At 41.8% G+C, this 21,258-nt stretch overlaps 1 protein-coding gene across 2 annotated transcripts in view; it reads right to left on the reverse strand.

Moving 5' to 3' along the window:
- otud7a (OTU deubiquitinase 7A) overlaps positions 1-21,258 on the reverse strand; it is a 39,397-nt gene that overhangs the window by 13,835 nt on the left and 4,304 nt on the right. For both annotated transcript variants that reach the window (XM_034204654.1, XM_034204655.1), the window contains exons 2-6: positions 8,136-8,265; positions 4,763-4,916; positions 2,217-2,402; positions 1,905-2,123; positions 26-127 (exon numbers count right to left, since the gene is read on the reverse strand). In XM_034204654.1, coding sequence (XP_034060545.1) covers positions 26-127; positions 1,905-2,123; positions 2,217-2,402; positions 4,763-4,847 — 592 coding nt within the window. In that variant the 5' untranslated portion in view covers positions 4,848-4,916; positions 8,136-8,265. The remainder of the gene's footprint in view (positions 1-25; positions 128-1,904; positions 2,124-2,216; positions 2,403-4,762; positions 4,917-8,135; positions 8,266-21,258) is intronic.

Genomic DNA, 21,258 nt, shown 5'->3' on the forward strand with positions numbered 1-21,258 from the left:
ATGTTAGATATATTGAGTAGCTCACCTAAAGAAGCAGCATGCAGAAGGCAGTTCCCATCCCCGGTGGTGGCCAGAGGAAGCAGCTTCTTACAGCTCGTGCACATGGTGGACCACCAGTTCAGACGACCTGCAAACACATACAAGATTTTCAGACTCTAAATTCTGTAGTTGACTGAGAAACCCCAAGGAGCAAACACATTCAATTCCACCGGTGTTGGATGCAACGTTCTTTAATCAACTTAAATGAACACATAGCAATTGGTGATAATGTCACCGTGGCAAATGTATGAGTATAGTCCAATATAATGTGTCGTTGGGCTTTACGGGCCCACAGTAACAAATATTTCTAAACCAGGCCAACATCTCTATAAGGAGGAAAGAACAACCTACAGAAAAGGAAGTTGTATTAGATACAACAGAAACATTCAAAAAGAGACGTTTAGTTCACGGGGGTGATTTAACAGGAGCTACATCTGGGAAAAACACAAACAAAACAAATGAAAAGAAAGATTTTAAATGCATCAATAGAAATACAAAAACAGTATGTTGATAGCAAGTATATTTGAGATATAACTAATGTCAAAGGCTGCTTTCTTATCTGTTAGTGATGTTAAATCCATTAGATTCATTTGAAAAACATCTGTGCTAGAAATGTCCCTTCTACTCTGACATATTTTTGCAGGACAATTCAATTGTGTGTTTTAAAATCTAACTTAATGTCGTACCGTTCTGGAGAGAGTACGAGTGGCAGCCCATTGAGAGCCATTAGCCAACGTGCATAATTAGCTTCATTAGCTGAACTTCGAAGGCAATGATTAGCACAGGCCATATCCTCTGCACACACCCTCAAATACCCAGCAGAAAAACACTCTATCTTCCCCCTCAGCCTGGCTTTTACAGTATCTCCAGTTTTGTGCTCCATCATCGCCCTGCCAGAGTCCCTGAGGGAGAGAGGACTGCTTCGCGGCCCTGGGCCCCGCACACTGCTCTACTGCAGGCAGCCTCCCGCTCTGAGCTGCCTGCATCATTTATTTAACAACAGTAAACACAGAAGAGGCTCTGAATGATTTACCCTTCAGTGTGGATGGGCTCAAAATGCAGATGTTTTTGCATTTCTCAATTTATTGATATTTAAGTTAATGTTAATGTTAATGAGGTTATATCCAATAATTATTCATATCCTGGTTGACATTCAACCACCCATAAAGTGTGGCTAATAGACAATTGTATTTATTTGAAACTGTTCTTAATTGCAGGGATACATATTTTATAGGGACATTTATGTTGTATATCATTTGGATTAAATGCATGGCTGTGCTAAGACAACTCCTTCACCTATGATCTCATCACTTGAGATCAGATACCATGTTGTGGTTGATTTAGTCACTATAAATGTATTCATAAGACAATGAGACAGATTCGTGATATTTATGCGTTTTTAAAATTAAGGTCAATATATGAAATTGTGGCAAAGTTCCTCTCGTGTTGACATTCCTACAGAATTGGGTTAGAGAGGCTCCACCATCTCTGCAGTCTCTGAGTGGGAATCTCTGCAGAAAGATTTTAAAACTTCGCTAACTAGTTTCTTTCTGTGAGTTGAAAGCTTCAGCTGGGAGATGAATCCTTTGGGATCCTGGATGCTTTGAATTAGTTGTTGTTGTCTTGCTTCTAGATGATGCTGCTTCTCTGATCTGCTCTGTCTCTACTCCCAGTTTCACCCTGCACGTCTCTGTCTACATTACTGACTTTCACACGCATTTCCCATTGCTGCTGCGTTATGAGCCTCCTGCATTTCATTGTAATCTAAATAAAGAATACTGTATCAAATGATATTACATCTCTTCTATCAGTAGCAGGAGAAACACTTCAACAGGATGTATTATATGATATCCTGTAGTACTCACCGGCCTGTTCCAGAGCCATCATGGTGGACTGCTCGATCAGGTCTCTCTCTATGAAACTCCTGAAGTCCTCGCTGTACACGCTGAGGTCTGGTAGCTGGAATGTGTAGATGGGCATCTCGAGAGGGAACTGCTCGCTGGTACAGTCATTGGCCACCTGCAGCCGCGCCAGGGACACGATAGCAGAGCTGGCGTGGGATATCCCGCGGGACAGACGCTTCTCTACAACGGGAGAAGAAGCAAGAACTGACTAGATGAGTGGGAAGCAAGTGAAGAAAGATACAGTGGTGATGTCATTGTCTGTGGGTCCCGTACCTTGTGCATTGTCCTCCTGCTTCTGTGCACACGGCCTGTCGATCTTGCTGACATGGGTGGGCGTGTCACGTGTCTCTGGCTGCTTGTAGTAGCGGCCCTCATTAAAGACCTGCGGCAGGTTGGCAGTGTGGACCTGCCTGAGCTCCTCATAATCATTTAGAGCAGCACTGAGGTCCCAGTTTTTACCTGCGGGACACAAACACAAAGTCTGGTTGATTGCACATTGATTGCACACTGATTACGAAAATGAAGGAATACATGTTGCTCCCAGTGTACAATAACTGAACGGTATTGACTTGTTTTTTTCATAATTTCAGTCAAAACATTTCTGAATTTCTGAACAATTAAAGTGGTTCATCAAAATGGGGTTCCCACACATCAGACTGTTGTTTTTCTGGTGGAGCAGCACATTGTTCTCAGCAGTTTACAGTAAACAGTGTTATCTCATGGTGATTAACACATAATATGCTACCAAAAGCAGAAAAGGAAGAGGAAAAAGGAGATAACATGCAAAATATTAAAAAAGATTACGGTCTTTTCCAAAATATTCGAAATAGGAACTGAGAAATACATACTTAATACTGACTTACTGATAAATACTTTGAATAATTTGAAATAAAGAGCCCCAATAACAAGGCTACATGCAGTGTTGTCCTTATTATGCGGTGCAATACAGATATTTAGAGTGCATCATAGCATAATAGGGAAAATAACTTGAGGTCAAGGTTGTGTGGTGCCACAATATTGAAGATAGTGAGGGGACACAGATTTTTAACAGTGACAGTATTATTTTGATGTGCAGGAGGAACCCACACACATGCATCCCTTAACACCCACACCCACAGTTGTCTCCTCTGGGTGCTGTCTGTATAACAGAGATCCCTTCCAGGTTTAGGAAACACAAGTCATGATGCCACAGGTACAACAGTCTTTATAAAACTCAGTGCCAACAACTGCAAACAGAGGATGCCTGCATGTAATCTGAGCTAGCCTTAGACAGGGTCCATTAAAGGACTCCCTGCGTAAGAGACTTGGAGGAAGTTGTTGTCTTCCTGATTTTCAGACATGATCGGCAGTCTTGACATGAAACCTGGCACCACTTATCACTGTCTCTCACGCAGATCAATGCAAAACTGATTCCACCTAATTGAGCTGCACAGATCCAGGAATACCGCTTACATCCTAGAAACATAGCCACTCAGCACCTAATGCATGTCTTTAGATGCTTCTACATTAGCCTACCATTACTGTGGCATGGAAAGCATTGTCTTAGCTCCCTCATTTGTAATGGCTGTTGTCAGCAAAAGCAGAACTCATTTATTCATCTGCATTATGAACATGCATTGCCTCCATTTGCTAGAAAACGGTAGATTTATTGAACTTTTTTCTCTGAATTAAATTATTTTTTCCTATTTCTGTACACGGACAGTAGATCTATGAAATGAATGTACTTCTACTTAAAATGCCTAATTTCTAACAAAACTAGGTTATTAACCGTTTTTTATAAAACTTTTTTTTTTTTAAATGATCACCCCATAACACAATAAAACTGTCCTGGTTCTCAAAAATGTGACCACCCAGGTAAAAACTAATTCTTCAGTACATTAACCAGCCTCTAGGGGGAAGCACCTCATGTGTCACTGTCATATATTTCTTCTTACACCTTCCTGCCACAGAGCAGCTGATAGATGCAGGTCTGGAAAGCTAAGCTAACACCCTAAAGAAACAAAGCATGACTGAAATAGGACATCCAGCCCATGCACGTCTGTCTTGTCTGAGTGCAGTTTCTTGTTCGGTGTCTGTAAGTGTCACAAGTATGCCCCTGTGGCTTTACGCCAAAGCAGAAAACATGACTGAGGGGGAGGCAGAGACAGACACCAAACAATTTAATTATTTTATCAGGCTAGACATTTTTGTATAATGCACACACACAGACAACAATCCAGGACACATTTGACAAGGATTTCATCCCGTAATGTAAGTCTGTCTTGTGTTGAGCAATGAGCATGCTTTTATTTCTGTGAAGTACACAACATTGAAGTACACAACATTGAAGTACACAACATTTGGCCAGATGCTGGAATGCAATGTGCAATTGTCTGAGAATAAAGTGCTACATTTTTGGGGAACAATGAAAACAGGCAAACACTTTTACTGTTTCTAGATATCTAAGCCAATTCAACTGACCGTCCACCAGCTTTCTGTTGCCGTTTGCACTTTCTTTCCACCAAAGTGGACAAGCTGTACAAGTAGCACTCTGCTCCTCAATGAGTTCCAATGAATGGGCTCAAAGCTCTCCCTGGTGAGTGCACTCGTAAAACCGTCACACTGGCCTCTAAATCTGCAAGCTGGCACACTGTAGCAGCTCCTCTCCTCCCCTCCTTTGTGTCGTCTCTTTTCCTTTCCCCTCATTTCCTCTCCTCTTCTGTTGTTCCCTCTCCTCTGCTCGCTTGAGTGAAACCGCAGCACAACAGGGCAGCAGCTGATCAGAAATTCCCACAAAATGAGTCAAACCTCAGAGGTGCATGACAGTGTTGGTCTCTTACCTTCCAGCAAGTCTCTTGCCAGACCCGGTTCTGCCCCCGTGGACCGAACAAAGTCTGACAGGACCGCGTCCATGTCCAGAGTCATGTGATCATGTGTGTGCGCTGCCCAAGGTGCAGCGGTGGCCTTGGTGGACGCCAGCCTTCACGTTCTCATCTAGAAAAACACACAGTAAATCCATTTCAGCCACACTTTTAAAAACCCATCACTCCAATGTGATAAAACAGGTACTGCGTTGCCCCTCTTTATTGTACTAACTTCATTGTACTAACGCCTAAGCTTTCTTTTACTGATGCGTAATGCTTCATAGAGCTGATAGTTCATCGCACTTTGAAAAGCACTCCACTCCCAGTGCTCCTCCCAGCTCTTGCGAACAGTCATAACATAATATCCAGCAGCACAGATTTAATATCAACAACACAGCCAGAGGTCGTATCCAGGAGGCACCTGCCTATCTCCACAGCCTTTGGCCCACCGCCCATGATCATAACAGCACTCTTCCTGCCACTGAGTGTCATCCTGGTGTTTTTGTGTATGATTTAGAATCTTAAACCACATCTGAGCTAAATAACAAGGAAGTATGCCCAGAGACTGTTTGTGGAGCAACTCAGTGTGATGAGAATGATTCAAGCCGGGAAACATGTTAACATCACAGCTCTAATGATCAACAAGCGTTGCCTTGTTAGGTCATAAATAACACTTCTAAGATGCACAAGTGTTCCCTCCCTCGACCTATGGAATGAATGAGCCCATGCATAGCTTTCATTCCACTTGAGGCTGTGTGGGTGAGAAACAGAGTTCAGAGCATTGTCAGTGAAGAAACAAACACCCACAGGTTTGCAACTCTGACCTCGGGCCTCTGTTTGCACCGACCAGGGTTTTGAGGGCTGCTCAGGTCTCTGGCTTTGACCTTAAGAGGAGCGAGAGCATGCTGAAGACTTTAAGATACTCTGCCCACGCCTGAGAGCAGTTAGCAGAGGCGCCAACTCTCTGTGTGCCACATGGCGTGAGCATCCATCAGGTTTTTATTCAGTGTTGTGAGCCGACAATGATCTGGAAATAGAGCTGAAACAAAAGCTGTTTTTTCCTGCTGTAATACATGAGTAACATCATAGCATACCTTTGCCTGACCATGACGGAACAATTACAGAAATGTTCTCTCAGTCAGTGAATTCATCACATGAATAGTAAAAGCTGGCAACAAAAAGACAGCTCAGCGCGGTTTGATTGTTGGCATCAGAGAGAAAAATATCTTTGTTCAAGACCCAGCAACTTTCGTCTTCATCATATTCATTATTAATGAGTCAAAGCTGCACTTAAGCTGTAGTTTAGCTGACCTACTTACTGCCAGCCATTTGCATTGTGTTGAATGGGCATTATTGTACAGTGGGAGTGGAAGCACATGTAAACTACAGGAAACACAGGGTGGTCAGCTGAAGCAGATACAAGATCATGAGATCATGGTTCATGCATATTATGGTAACATATATATATATATAACCTTAACTGTTTCACTGAAGGAGAAGATCGTTTCCCTTTATCGGCACTTATTTCGTGTACATCAACTAAATGTCGACAATGCCAAAAGACAAGCTAACTTTTGTGGGAGATCCATAATGACATTACATTACATGTCACTTGTTAGACGCTTTTATCCAAAGCGACTTACATACATTCAGTACTGTGGGCAATCCCCACAGGAGCAATTTGGGGTGAAGTGTTTTGCCCAGGGAAACAACGACACGCTGACTGCAGTGGGGTTTGAACTTGTGACTCCCTGATCCGAACACCAACACACAAACCACTGCACCACACGCCTCCTGACCCTCTTTATAGGTGGATGCTTAACTCAGTACAGAATTGTAGGCTGCCCATCAAGTGTGAATCACTGTGATGCTTTGCAGGGCTAAAAAACTTGAGTCTTGTGGTGCGGAGCGAGAAACAGAAATAGCAGAATATTATAAGTCATGACCTCATCTTTTCGCCTAAGAACAGCTCCATTCAGATCGCTTTCCCTGTGGGAGGTAGTTATGACTCAGAAACACCCTAACGGTGGAGTTTTATTTTCGACATAAAGGCTTGGACTTTCCAGCTTCCTTTGAATCATAATGACAGTTTTCATATTTGTCACACACATCATGATGTGTCAGATTTATTAGAAAATATTGAAGGAGTACACTACAGTGAACTAGAAAAATATCTCCTTTTAAGGAAAAGGCTGATGTTTGTCTATTTTTTTTTCACAAATCCCACAAAACAACCACAACGAGTTATGCAATCTATTTAAACTTTCCAAATCCCCTGCAATGTCAGACGCTCTTGTTAGACTACATGTGTATATTTTAAAAACAGTTCAATAATATATTGTTTAGTTTTTATTAAAGCTAAATCCTACTTTAAAAATAGTGGCCAATGTAGTTTCCACAAATGTTATTCAAATAGGAGTTAATATGGATCTAAATTAAAACACATTTGGTATACTAGAACACATTTATGTCACTAGGAGCAGTGTAGAATCTAACTGAATACATTTAGCTCCGTACTAATGTACATTGGTAATGTAAGTGTCATTTGATATTACTTTTTAATTTGGCTCCTCTTTATTTTTAAAGGGAAGTCTTGTACTATAAATGTATTACATTTATTTTGACAGCTATAATTACTAGTCAATTTGCTGATAAAGATTGTATATGCAAAACATGCCATCCGCTTATTAAATATGACACATTGTAACAATTTAATTAACCTTATAGTATATAATATAGTTCAAATGATCTCCAGCTTGTCAAATCACACCGTGGAAGTAAAATGCTATTACCATCATAATCTATCAGTAACAATAATGCAATAATATAATACTGTATATAACAGAATGACTGGAGCCATTCTTTGGCATAACAAACAGCTTCACTTTTGATACATGCAATTTGATGCTAATCGTTTTTCTGCCAACATTTTGAATTCAAGACTGTAATGGAATATATTTTAAGGTTGTTATTGCTTTGTTTACATCATTGAAAGAGCTGAGTAATGATCAGGACAGGATGTATGTAGGCTTGACTCAAAATAGACCAGAGTGCCTTTTCCATCCTGATGAAGGAACATGTTACCTAATGCAGCATCATGTGTGTCTCTTTAATAGTGAACAACAATAGAGGTCTATGACACACAGTTATAAACCCTAATGCCAACACAAGTTATACTTCAACAAATAGATACATTCATTGTTGGTTTTGATCTTTTCATGTGATTTATTGTTAATCAGAAGAATACAGCGAATAGTTCCTGCCTCATCCCTTTAAATGTTATTGAACAGCTGTCAGTGACGATGTGGATGAGTGTGACTCAGCATTCTTTGTTATTTATCAAACTTACTTTCTGTATTTTTGCTGAGGGGGGTTGAGAAGCCATCTGAGAACCACGGGACTGTCCGGACCAGACGCAGCTCTAGTCCATGGTTTCAGAGGCAGCAGAGGAGAGAATGACAGCGGGGATGCAGAGAACCCTGAAACACACACACACACACACTGATTGTTATATCCCTGAAACAAAAGTTATAGGCCTTTGTTCTGATTGACTGAGTTCAATTTGAAGCTGCTGTAAAAACACCCGACCGACACACACCTGTGACTGAATCAGTGTTAATATGCTAATCCAAAATTACCCCTCAGGCCATAACTTATATCATGAGTAATTTAGAAATCCCTTGGTCTACTGACTTTTCATCAGACTGACGGAGCATCGCTCTTAAACAGCCAATATGAAATTATTGATTATAATTTAAAAAGAGTAACTTCTTAATTAATTTTTACTTAAATGTAATATAACATCGCTTGATGTCATGCTTGAATACTTTGAGAACAGGATTTTAGGCTGCCTCATGATGTGTGCGACTACACCTGGCAGCTGTTGTAAGATCTTAAAGCTGATTCATTTCTTCTTCAAAAACATTCCCTTAAACAGCTCAAACTGCCTACATTTTAGATAGCAGCAGCACTTAAAAGCAGCAGCACTTTTTCTTAGCCCCCACCTTCTGATGGCGTAATCAAATTTTTTAGCTTCCCACACAAAGATGCAGGTGTTTATGTGACACTGACGTGGTAAAGAAAGTGCAACGCCTCACAATCTTTGCTTTTTTACGTCACAAAACGCAATTTTGCTGATGCCGGTAAACAGGGGAGAAGGTCAGTGTTGTTGTTGTGTTATAGAATGATCCTGCATGATACAGCAGGCAGAGAGATAGGGAATATTAGTGTGTGTTGACAAACTCACATGGAGACAGTGAGAGAAGAGTGTGAGAGCAACAGTGGAAACTCAGAGGATACTCTGCCAGAGTCCCGGCGGATCGCACCGGCCGACGCCTCTCTCCACCCTTTCAGCAGAACACTGCGAGTGCTGAAGGGTTAGCGTCAAAGCCCTCCTAAGTGGGACTGAAATATCCTTCAGTGTCATGCATAATTCACACAAACAGTAAAAATGTTCACATACTGTATGTGTCCTCTGTTTATTGGTGCAATCTATCATAGCGACGTTAGACACAGCAATACTTGTTACTTTGAGATCAGAACAGGCCTTCACCTAAAATGACAGCAAGTCTTTCAAACTGTATACAATGTATGACAGTTAACGCTGACTCTTTGCAACTATTATTATTTGTCCTGAACCATCACGAACAACAGTGAAACAACAAAATCTACTTCAACCAATACTGTGAGGCCAACATGTTAGTAATGGCTATAAGGAGGAGAAGACGACAGCCTCCACGTGGCCTCCTCTGCAAGTAACAAGAAATGAATGGTGCAAGACCAACTTGTGAAACTAATGTCGCCAACCAAACGTCGAGCTGGCAGGCTTAGGACCGGCGGACGGGCAGTCATCCCGACCGTCGAAAACCGAGGCCTGTCAGTGCTTCAACTCAATGTCGAGGGCCTAACAACCGCCAAACTCGAAGTCCTGCGTCACCTGGCTGATTCCAATGGGGCAGCGGTTCTGCTCCTGCAGGAGACACACTGCACATCAGACAACATCCTCAAGATCCCTGGGTTCCATCTCGCTGGGTCCATCTACAGCAAGCAACACGGTGTAGCAACGTTCGTCCGGACTGAAATAAGCTGGTCAGCCAGTAGCCAATCCCCACCAGGCTCTAACATCGAGTGGCTGGTTACAAAAATCCAGGAAACATCAGTCGTCAACGTATATAAGCCCCCACCATCAGAGCTGTCTACGACGTCACTCCCATCAATAACTGCACCCGCCATCTATGCAGGTGACTTCAACTGTCAGCACACAGACTGGGGTTACAACTACACAACACCTAATGGAGTGGCGCTGAGTGAATGGGCCTCCAACACTGATGCGCTGCTGCTGTATGACCCCAAGGAGCCTCCAACCTTCTTCTCTGCACGCTGGAACACCTCCACCAACCCGGACCTGGCCTTCGCCATATGCCACAGTAACGACCCGATACCGGTGAGACGCGTCCTGGACAGGTTTCCCCGCTCACATCACCGACCATCCATCATTAAAGTCCCATCACTGGTGGAACCGGTACCAGGGAAACCCGTCAAGCGATGGAACTTCCGAAAGGCCAACTGGGAGTCGTATGCTGAGGAGACTGAAAGAAGGTCAGCTGGCCTGCCAGACCCAAACACAGCCGACCTGGATGCGGCCTATGCAGCCTACTGCCAGGTCCTCGTGGGTGCGGCAAAGAAGTCCATCCCACGTGGCTATAACAGGAATTACATCCCGGGTTGGGACGAGGAATGCAGCCACCTTCTGTGTGACCACCAGAGGGCTAGCTCCAGAGAAGAGGTGGATGTGACTGCAGCAGCACTGCTCAAGAAGCTGGATATCACCCGCAGGGCCAGATGGACAGAGGTCATTGAATCAATCGACTTCACCCATTCTAGTCGCAAGGCGTGGCAGACCATCAACCAGCTCACAGGCAGAAATGCTGCCCAGTCACAGCAAACGCCATCGCATCCCAGCTCCTGAAGAACGTCCGCTTCCCGGATGCTGACAAAGCCTTTGCCAGACTGACGTCGCGTGAGGTGTCTTGCATCTCGGGAGCGGCCAGTGTCGATTCCAACCTCTCGGGAGAATTCACAGCAGAGGAACTCAGTGAGGCCATGAGCAAGCTCAAGCCAGGCAAATCCGCTGGCCGTGACAAGACTGAAGAACGGGGTACCGCAGGGGTCTTTTCTCTCGCCGATGCTGTTCAATGTTTACATCCACGACCTACCTGATACAGCATCCAGAAAGTATGGCTACGCAGACGATCTTGCCATCATGCTGAGCCGACCAACGTGGAAGGTGATGGAAGAGGGTATTAACGAAGACATGGGCACACTAGTAGCATACCTCTGAAGGTGGCGTACAGCTCAGCGTCGGAAAAACAGTCGCAGCGGCATACCACCTTAGCACCAGAGAAGCCAGGAGGGAACTTGAGGTGCGTGTCGACAACAAATGTCTGGAGGTCCAGCAAGCCCCAAAGTATCTTGGAGTGCGTCTGGATCGGACATTATCCTTTAAAAAACACCTGGAAGAAGTCAAGGCCAAGGTGACATCCAGGGTCGCGCTGATCCGCCGCCTCGCTGGAACAACCTGGGGAGCCTCCGCTAAGACGCTGCGAATATCTCTGTAGCGGAATACTGCGCCCCAGTCTGGAGCAGAAGCCCTAATGTGAGAAAGGTCGACGTGGCTATCAATACCTCCCTCCGAATAATAACTGGATGCTTAAAGCCTACCCCTGTGTCCCTCTTGCCAGTCCTCGCAGGAATAGCACCGGCCGGCCTCCGACGGGAGGCTGCCACCCTCGCCCTGGCCAGGAAGGCACAAAAGTATGACTGGCACATCCTGCACAACACCACAATAACACCAGCACCTCCAAGCAGACTCAAGTCCCACCACCCCTACAACAAAGCAGCTCAAGAAATGCTCAACTCCACCTCTGATGACATCTCCAGAGATGCATGGTTGGCAGCAGCTTGGAAGCAGGAGTGGGAGTCAGCCGGGCCCTCCCGAATCCACCGTTACATCTGGGACCCAGGAGATGGTGCCATTGGAGGAGACGACCTACCGCGCCGGCAGTGGACCGCTCTGAACCGTCTACGAACTGGGGTCGGTCGCTTTAAAACATCGATGAAGACGTGGGGCTTGGCGGACAGTGCGGCATGCGAGTGCGGTGACCCTGAGCAGACCGCTGTCCATATAATCACCATCTGCCCCTTATATAGACCACCCTCGGAAGCCAGCCTCTTCGACCTAGGACCAGAGATGCGGGCATGGCTACACGACACCGAGTTGGACCTCTAACGTTACACGAAAGAAGAATGGCTATAACAAATGGTGTTCAGCAGGGCCTGAAATAAATCATGAATATAACACTCAAGTAGAAGTTACTCGACTAATATTGTCCCCAAGTAAAAATAAAATTACTTATGTTGGAAAATTATAAAGCGTAACTTAAAAAATAAGCTTGTCTGGGTAACAGTCAAAACTAAAAAGGGCCATGCTAACCAGTTTTAAAGTTACATTTACACTACATTTTGCATTTGACTTTCCAAAGGGACTTGTCAGTGTACTGCTCAACGAAAACATGGGCATGAGGAGCTTGAGGGGAGCAGACCGCAAACCTTACAATACATTTTTAAATCTGCCAACTGAGGTACAGCAGCCCCTCGTATGAACTTTCTTCTCATTGGGTCACAGTAACTTTACTGTCGACATTCTGTAGCAAATAGAACTAAATACATTTACCCAAGTATAGTACTTAAGTAATCAAGTTCATTACATGCGTATTTCCATTTATTCTATTCTACTTTAGCATTGTCACTTTTACCTCACAGCTAAAGTGTACTAGTTACTATGTGAACAGTGGGAACACAAAAACTGAAATATTCCAATAAAAGCCTTTATTGTAAAATCATTTGCAATTTAAGTATATATTAATGCCAAAAGCTCTGTAAATTAACTTGTATTTTTTAATGCAAGATTATTACTATTATTATTATGTGTCCTAGAATCTAGGACACATAATGAAATATAAGAAGTATCTAGGACCTAGATACTTCTTATATAACATATTTTTTTCAGTACCAATTCATTAAGAGCAAATACTTTATTACAAAAATAAGTCAAAGGATAATAACAGATTGTAGAGTTTATGAAAGGCTCTTGAAATTGACGCTAAGTTACATTACATGTTTCCACACTTGGTTATAAGTTAGAGTGTGTGTGAGGATATTGGTTGATGAGATAAACACACGCTGTTTACTTTAGTCTGCATCTTTGATCTTGTGGTCGAAATTACAAACACTTAAATTTTAGACCACGGGGGAAACGTGTCGCCGTGCACATTTTCACTCTCTCACAATCGTTCTTTTACGCTGCTGAGCATCAGACGTATGAGTAACTGAGCAAAGTTGTGTATTCTCCTTAGTGTATTCACAACTGTGCTCACACGCACTGCCTGTTTTGCTTCCTATGGTCCACCGACCCGAGAGCCTTCGGCCTTCATCCCTTAATATTTACAAGGCCCGTTTGTAGGCAGTGAGAAAACAAAGAATTGTTTCTTAATCATCTGTACACTCAGCACTGCTCAACACACTGCATCGAAACAGTATTAAATTAATTTCACATTATTTTGCTTTAGGCATCGACATGACATCAATAAAACTCCTACTCTAAACATACAAGCTCAAATATTTGTTCCTTATAAATAACAGCCGTAATTTAGATGCAAGCACAAAAGCAGAACGGACTATTATAAATGAGCCCCCGGGAGCTGTGTGAGTTACCCCGCTGAGAGCATTACGTTGCTGATTTTTAAAGTACGAAAAGACAACTTTTTATTAAGTGACATTTAAAATGCCATACCTCAGTCTTGTTTTTCTTTACCAAAGCATAACCATCAATCATTTGCAGCTGTCAGTCAAGTTTTTTTTCATCCTACCTGTGTGAATTCTTCAACTGCAGGGTGATTCAATATAATCTACCTATTTTCAGAGATCTATTGTCAACTAGTGAAACTATAAATAAATAAAAAGCTTATAACCACAGCTGGTTTTGACCCTGCCTCAAGCAGAATGGAATTAAAAAACCCCTTACTCGATGCTAATGCTGTACAAAAGATAACCGCCCACTACTTCCTCTTTTAGGTTCATTATTTGGCGCTTTAAACCACCAGTAGACATGTTGGCTGATCAGAAAGTGTGAAAAGACTGAATACCTTAAAGGAAAATTGATATACACTCAGTTTCCACCGTCACAAGGTAATCTGTGAATACAGAATTTATTTTCCATAACCATCACTACATGAAGATTTGCCCCAGGCTATTCTTACGTGTACATACACAGTCATTGACAGTAATAGAATGAGTTATAGCTGAGATAATTGTCTCCATAGTGAGCCATGATCGCCCACATGCAAGGCAGATACACAGCAGGTGGGAGGTGAACATACTGTACACACACTCACACTCTCTATACACTGCCTCTCGTCTGTAACTGGAATATGCTCCAGAAGCATTGTCCATTTAATGGTAATGTTAAGAGCAGTGAGTACATATGCAACGGTTCTCTTGTATACACTTTTAAAAAGCAGCTTCTATTTTGCAAATGTGAGTTAATTTTAATGTCAAAGTACACCGAGTGCTCCAAGTGGACTTTATGCTACAGCAGGAAATACTGATGCTGTTAAGGAAAAATCAATTGTTTACACATTGTTAGGTATATATTTATGTTTAATGCATTCCAGGAGTCTTATAAATTATGTTTTTGTTTCCATGAACCAGCCTTGTCTGATTATAATTAGACTTCTGATTTCAATGAAAGCTTTCCACAACCACTCAAAGAAAAAGAAAATGCAATTTCCTGAGCAGAAACACCTCACAATATGATGCTATTTGATACACTAAATAGCATCATATTGTGAGGCTATTTGTTGCTACTGTCAAACACTGGTATCTTTCTTTTAAGATGATTGTATGATTGTTCTTCTATGAATGTGTTAGCAAAGCAGATAAGTTGCTCAAGTAAATAACTTACACCCCTTATTGTCAAAGATAAAAGGCAATCAATAAACTATAAGATGAAATGATGGTTCTTTACCTACAAAACTCTTAGCTGAAGATAGCTGGGGGGAAATGGGAAACAATCAACATGTTGTTTTGTACATAATCACAAACCTCTGTAATTGCTGTTGTGACTCAATCAGCCAATCAGGAACAAAGACAAAATAGAATGAACACAAAGTAAATCCTGTTGTCGTACCTGCCGTCCTTTTTTAGTTTAACAGTGAAAGATGAATTGTTTATTTATTATTTATTTGGAATGAAAGAATTGGTTGATTAATGGATTACTTGATTGACAGAAATTTGATGTGCAACTAAATTGCTCTGCTTTTTTCTATCTTTCTCTTTTTGGATATCACTTGGGTTTTGGAGTCATCCCCATTTGGGCATAATGGGCAAGTAACAGGCATTTTACACATATTTGACAATCAAATGTGTTTTATCTGCCATCCAATAATAATGATATGTTTTGGATTGATTGCTCTTAATGAGGAAATGTCTTCATCTTGAAACAGTTTCACTATAGATTACCAGAGATACTTATTTCTCTACTGATAGCTGACTGTATGAATTATGCCTAATTAATGCAAATGTACAGATGCCATTGCCACGTGATATTTATTAAAGGCTAAATACTGGAACTGTATATTTTTCAGCTTGTAGAATTTTTTTTAGAAAAAAGGAACATTATACTCAAATATGATTAGATATGAGACATTGGACTAGATTGACATGTTTCTCCAAAGCTCTCCAGGATAGTACAGCCAGTAGTCCAAACAAATCGAATGGATATTTAAGACCTGAAACCTGAGCCCTTACTATAAAACAGTGTCAAAAGACCTGTCTAGTTAAGATTTGGGCTTGTTGGTTAAATACAAATTAAGTTACTCAAACCTCAAGGGAGTCAGATCCCTCCTCTGCTGGACAGAATATATTTTGGATTCTTTAAAGCAGGCAGAAAACAAAATCTTCTGTTCTGGCTCGGACACACAGCTCTGAGCTTCATCGCCATGTGTGTGAGCATTGCTACAGTTAGCAGGGCCAAGCACTCAGACTCAAACTGCTGTGTGCAACACTGAAAGACAAACACCCCATGATCCGTCTCTGGTGTGCCGAGTGGTGAGTACGCAAATGTGTTCATGTGTGCCAAAACACTTACTTATTGCATGTTCGCTACTCATTGTGCCCTCGGTGTGTTTACCAATCTCAAAGCCAACAGAGCAAGTGCTGCCATAAAGGGCTGCCAAAACACAGACGACTAATAAGAGACGCCATTCAATCCAGTACTTATTCACATGCCTGTGCAGTGTGCACACTCACAGCAAAATGTCAAGCCACCCTCTCACTTACGGTTAGAAAAAAAAGCCTGTTTTCACTGAAACAATGGCTATTTGCAACTTTATTACTAGGATACACTAAAACCAGAACGTTTCAACCATAGTTGTTGCACAATTTGTACTGATGTAATTCAATGAATGAAGGCAGAAATACAGCAATGTAAAAACACTGTTACATCAGACTCGGGTAATGTGTGTTAGGGAAACGATTGAGCAAAGATTCCATGGAAACAAATAATTTCCACCTTGCATCAGTACTGAGTAATCAACACAATCCATTAGCGTGCTTCATAACACAGCACACTTAAGAGGCATGGAAAATGCATGTAATGGGATATTATAATCAGGGCTGCACATAACTGGTGCGCATGCGCACCCCCTGCCAAAAAAAGAGCACCGGATAATTTGAAAAAAGGCGCATTTGCGCACCAACATTGTGAGAGAGAGAGAGAAAGAGAGAGAGCGAGAGAGAGAGAGAGAGAGAGAGAGAGAGAGAGAGAGAGAGAGAGAGAGAGAAAAGAGAGAAGGGAGAAGAGAGAGAGAGAGAGATATTTGCGAGTTGCATAAGAACTGGTAAGATAGCTATCGCGTGAAGGGTCTGCTTTATGCACTCCGCACAACGAGGCTCCAGCGAACAGTTCATGAGCGTGCTCACTAGCGCACCTTCCCCCCCCCCCCCCGTTCATTAAGTCAAGTAGTACCCCTCAAAAGGTCTGGTTTATTTCATTTTAAGGATGCGCACCAACCAACATCTCCAGGTGCTCCTTTGAGAACCAGGGCAAAAAAGTTATGTGCACCCCTGATTATAATGTCTCACCAAACTACACTACAAACTACAAACTAAACACTTCCAATATTTCAAAATCCTTGCTTGAGAGCACAAGATTCAATCAGAGAATTTCAATGCAGACTGGAAACTCCACTTGCTATTCAGCCTTCATATCAGTCAGTCAGCCTCAATCCCTCCTCCTCCTCCTGTAGATGCATATTCGTCGCCATCTAGACCATATTATAGGTGGGTCTGTGGAATGTATGACATGTTTCAATCACTGCCCGGGACGACATATACTGAAGGCTCTTCACCATGCTCATCAAGTTAGGCCATTTAGATTTTTGAGAGCTCCATCAATGTCCGTCCCTCTCTCCTGTCATCACATGTGCCAAGTCCCTCCGCATCCCTCCATTGTGCTTGATTCACTTTAGGACTTCCCCTGTCTTCAGGATCCACATATGAAAAGTATTTGCTGAGTTCAGAGCACCCTGACACCATGAAAAATCTACTTCTGAGCCCCTGCCTCCAGTGGCAAGACATTTCAAAGACCAACAGCACGAAAGCTGAGATGTTTGGGGGGAAAGACTCAGTTACATGTCAGGCCAACCACCAAATGACACGAGACATAAAGAGAGTGAGACCCTCCAAACTCTTGACCTCTTGGACATTTCTGCAATCAAGCCATAAACTAAAAGTTTCTTCCTCAATCCTTTTCTTAACTCAAAGAAAAGCCAGACGTCTGTGCAGCATGCTGCGGGAAAGATGCTGCTGGAGGCAATAATGTCACTTTGCATCTCATTGCTGCGCTGCACACTGCCAGCACAGCATATGCATGGAGGGGAGAGCCGTTGTCAATTGGCTCGCCTCTAATGCATCATCGCATTAATATTTGAGGTACATTTCAATTAATGCTGCAGTGGACAGCATGAATACTGCACCTGAGGGACATGAGAAAACCTTCCAGTTGTTGTAAGAACGTTTAAAAGCTCAGGGTTTGAGTGTGCCATTAAAATAATACATTTTACTGCTTCATCAAAGATCCTGCAATTCATATTTCCTTAAAGTAAAAAATACAATGTATAAATCAATGAAACAAAACAACTGATAATCATTCTGTCTGAACTTAAAGTCCAGACAAGCTCAGCTGTGTTCGCTGCCTGCACCCAAACAAAGGGCTGGTTGCTGAGGGGCACAGACCCAGATCGTAACCCCTTAAAATGTCAGACTCTCCAGCACAGCCAATACCGTTTTTTCACGACCGAGCCCTTTGCGACAAAATGCCACAAGCAGACAGCTGTGACTCAAGACCAAAGCCTTTCTGTTGATTTGAAGAAGTGTGCAGTGGATAAACATTACACTAGTGTCAGGTGTATTAATGACATGGATGAAAATGGGAGTTAAAAGCATGGAAGCTGTGACCTTGCAGAAAACACAGAACAGACAAAAATAACTGCCTGCTCTCTGAATACTTAACTTCTAAACCAACCTGAGATATACAGACCGCCTAACTGGAGCCAGCTGGTGTTTCCTGTTTGAGTTTGTGCTGAGGGAGGGTCACCTCTCACACAGAAACCATCCTCTCCAGGCGGAAGTCCGACCTCAACTATTGAAGATATTTGTGAATATACTTTTTGTTTCCTTTTACATGTCAGCCCAAAGGTATGCAGTACATAATAATGATATTTATTTTGAATCCACAACTTCACACACACACACACACACACACACACACACACACACACACACACACACACACACACACACACACACACACACACACACACACACACACACACACACACACAGCAAAACAGGTACTTTGTGTTCTCTTGTCAACCTGATTATTTCAATTAGGTTTCGTGATAAGAAAATTCAGTGAAACCGCATTTACTGCAAAGCAGAGCAGAATGTCGGGTTGGCTCTGCTTCAGTGGAAGCTTTTTTTTTTTAAATGAGCATCTTAGATGTAAAGAGATTCAAGGAAATAATTGTATTGAGATGAAACTCTATTTCAATCATGCCGCAGCGATGACCCCCACATACAAGAATTTCATTATCTCCACAGATCCAATAAGAAAGGAAACACTTGGAGAGATTGTTTGACACCTGTTATTTCTCAGGCTCTTCATCTCACAATATCGTTATTGTGCAGTGTGGATTGACTGTGCGTCGATACACTCAAGTAGGTAGAGAGGTCAATATCACACAACCTTGTTCTTAATATAGTATCTGAAGAAAAGGACGTGAAAACATATAAACCAGCAGGTTCCTACAAATATGTTCTTATTATACCAGATTATCTATTACCAAGTTTATATTAGTCACCAATTATCTCAATTACTGAATTAGTAAAGTTATTCCTTAAGAATCCTTTATTTAGCAATACCCAGAAAAGGTTGAAATATCAAAAGGGGTGAGATAACAACAAGAAGTGCAATGTGTAGGTAGGGGCAGTCACTTAAGGCTGCAGTTGGCCACTTTCATAAAACATATATTTGCTTTATTTGCTCAAACTCATATGTAAACATATCTGGGTCTCCTCCCAGTGCTACTAATGGCATTTGCAACAGTTTCAAACCCAATCAGAGCCAGAAGTCTCTGACAAAGTGTCAATCACTCCCCGTAAACTGAGCTCAAACTGTGAAGCTAACTTTACTGCTAAACAGTAAACTAATATAAGTTTCAGAAACAAATTGGAATTCACTAGCAGCGATTGGCACTAATGACTGCTCAGACTGATCTGTTTTGCAATGAAGCGGAAGAACATGATTATTTTGTAGATTATCGGTAAAGTGCCCTTCTGTCAGAATATGGTGATATAGTGATTACAAACGGCAGCTTTAAAGGTAATTAATGATAGTGTTTTAGTTTTGTTCTGTTAGAAAGGATAATTAGAGTGCTATGTGCCATCCCATCTGTGTGATCATTAAGATGCCATTAATTTTCTGAGTTCCACTAGTGAGGCAATTTAAATTGCAATATGGGTGTTAACCGCCTTTGTTTTAGACTGTTGTGTGGATCCATTTACCACACATATAAAGAAATACATGCAATGGCATGGCTTGTATTCTCCATGTCAAACCCATAGACTGTATATATAAGGTCAAACCACGTTTTACATTTTCTTTCTAACTGAATGTTTTCAACTGTTTGTGATTTGATCAGCCACTTCAATGGTGGGATTGAAGTGAATCGGAGAAGCCCTCTTAGCCATTATTGTTTTTTGTCAATAAAGAATTACATATCAAACTTTTTTCTCATGTTTTGGGAAAAATAAAAGTTCTCTAGAAAGAGGGAAAATCTATTTGCATTTTCTCTAAAAAGGAAAACATTTTAAAATGTCATTGAATTTGATTATTCAGTCTATTGGCCTTATTGAAGATTGCAATTATTTTCATTACGTAGTACAGGTACTATGTAAGGAAACGGTTTCTCTGCATTTGACCATGCATTTGACCCATCCTAGTGTTAGGAGCAGTGGGCTGCCATTATGTACGACAGTTTTTCTATTTTACATGCACAGTTGCAGATTTAGAAAAAAAGGTTATATACCCATCCTTATAATAATATAAATGCAGCTTCAAATCAAATCAAGTTTTATTTATATAGCACATTTATAAACGATTTTTGGCCGAGCCAAAGTGCTGTACATATAATAAAAATAGCCTACAGTAGCCGGTAATTACGAAAAATGGTTTTCTCGAACAGGGAGACTAAAATCAGAGTAATGATCTCAGCACTACAATATTTACTTTTACCAAGCAGAGGAAAAGGAGTAAATGCACGTCTGACTATTGTGGTCTGACAATTAAAGACCTGGTAAAGGAAGCTACAAGAAAACATTAAGTTAACCGCATGGCCCGAGTGCTTCTGGCATTTTACTGTGGTTTGGCTGAGGGAACAACAATGTCATACCGATGGAGCTGATGCTAACTGCAGTCAATCTTATCTCGCATGCAAACTGTGCCCACTGAGGAAGCTTGACCGTGGCAGACATCAAGTCTTGTACTTAGTAACTTAGTACAATATTTTGTTCTCCAAGCTGGCCTCAAGTGCTCCCACAGAGAGGGCATTCAGTGGGAGTGGGTGCAATGCGGAGGATGTATGTATAACGGTATCAGTAACTGACATTATGTTATGTGACATTATGGTCTCCCTTTTATACTTCAAAGGTTTTAATACCTAACAGATATGGTTATAACAAGTGATTTAATGATGTTCTACAGCACAGATGCTGCTCAAAATATTACCTGGATATTTGTTTATATTCTTTGCAATTTCTTTAGGAACATAGTGTAGTATTAAACCACACTTCCT

The sequence above is a fragment of the Gymnodraco acuticeps genome, unplaced genomic scaffold, assembly GCF_902827175.1.
Source record: "Gymnodraco acuticeps unplaced genomic scaffold, fGymAcu1.1, whole genome shotgun sequence".
NCBI classification, from domain to species: Eukaryota; Metazoa; Chordata; class Actinopteri; order Perciformes; family Bathydraconidae; genus Gymnodraco; species Gymnodraco acuticeps.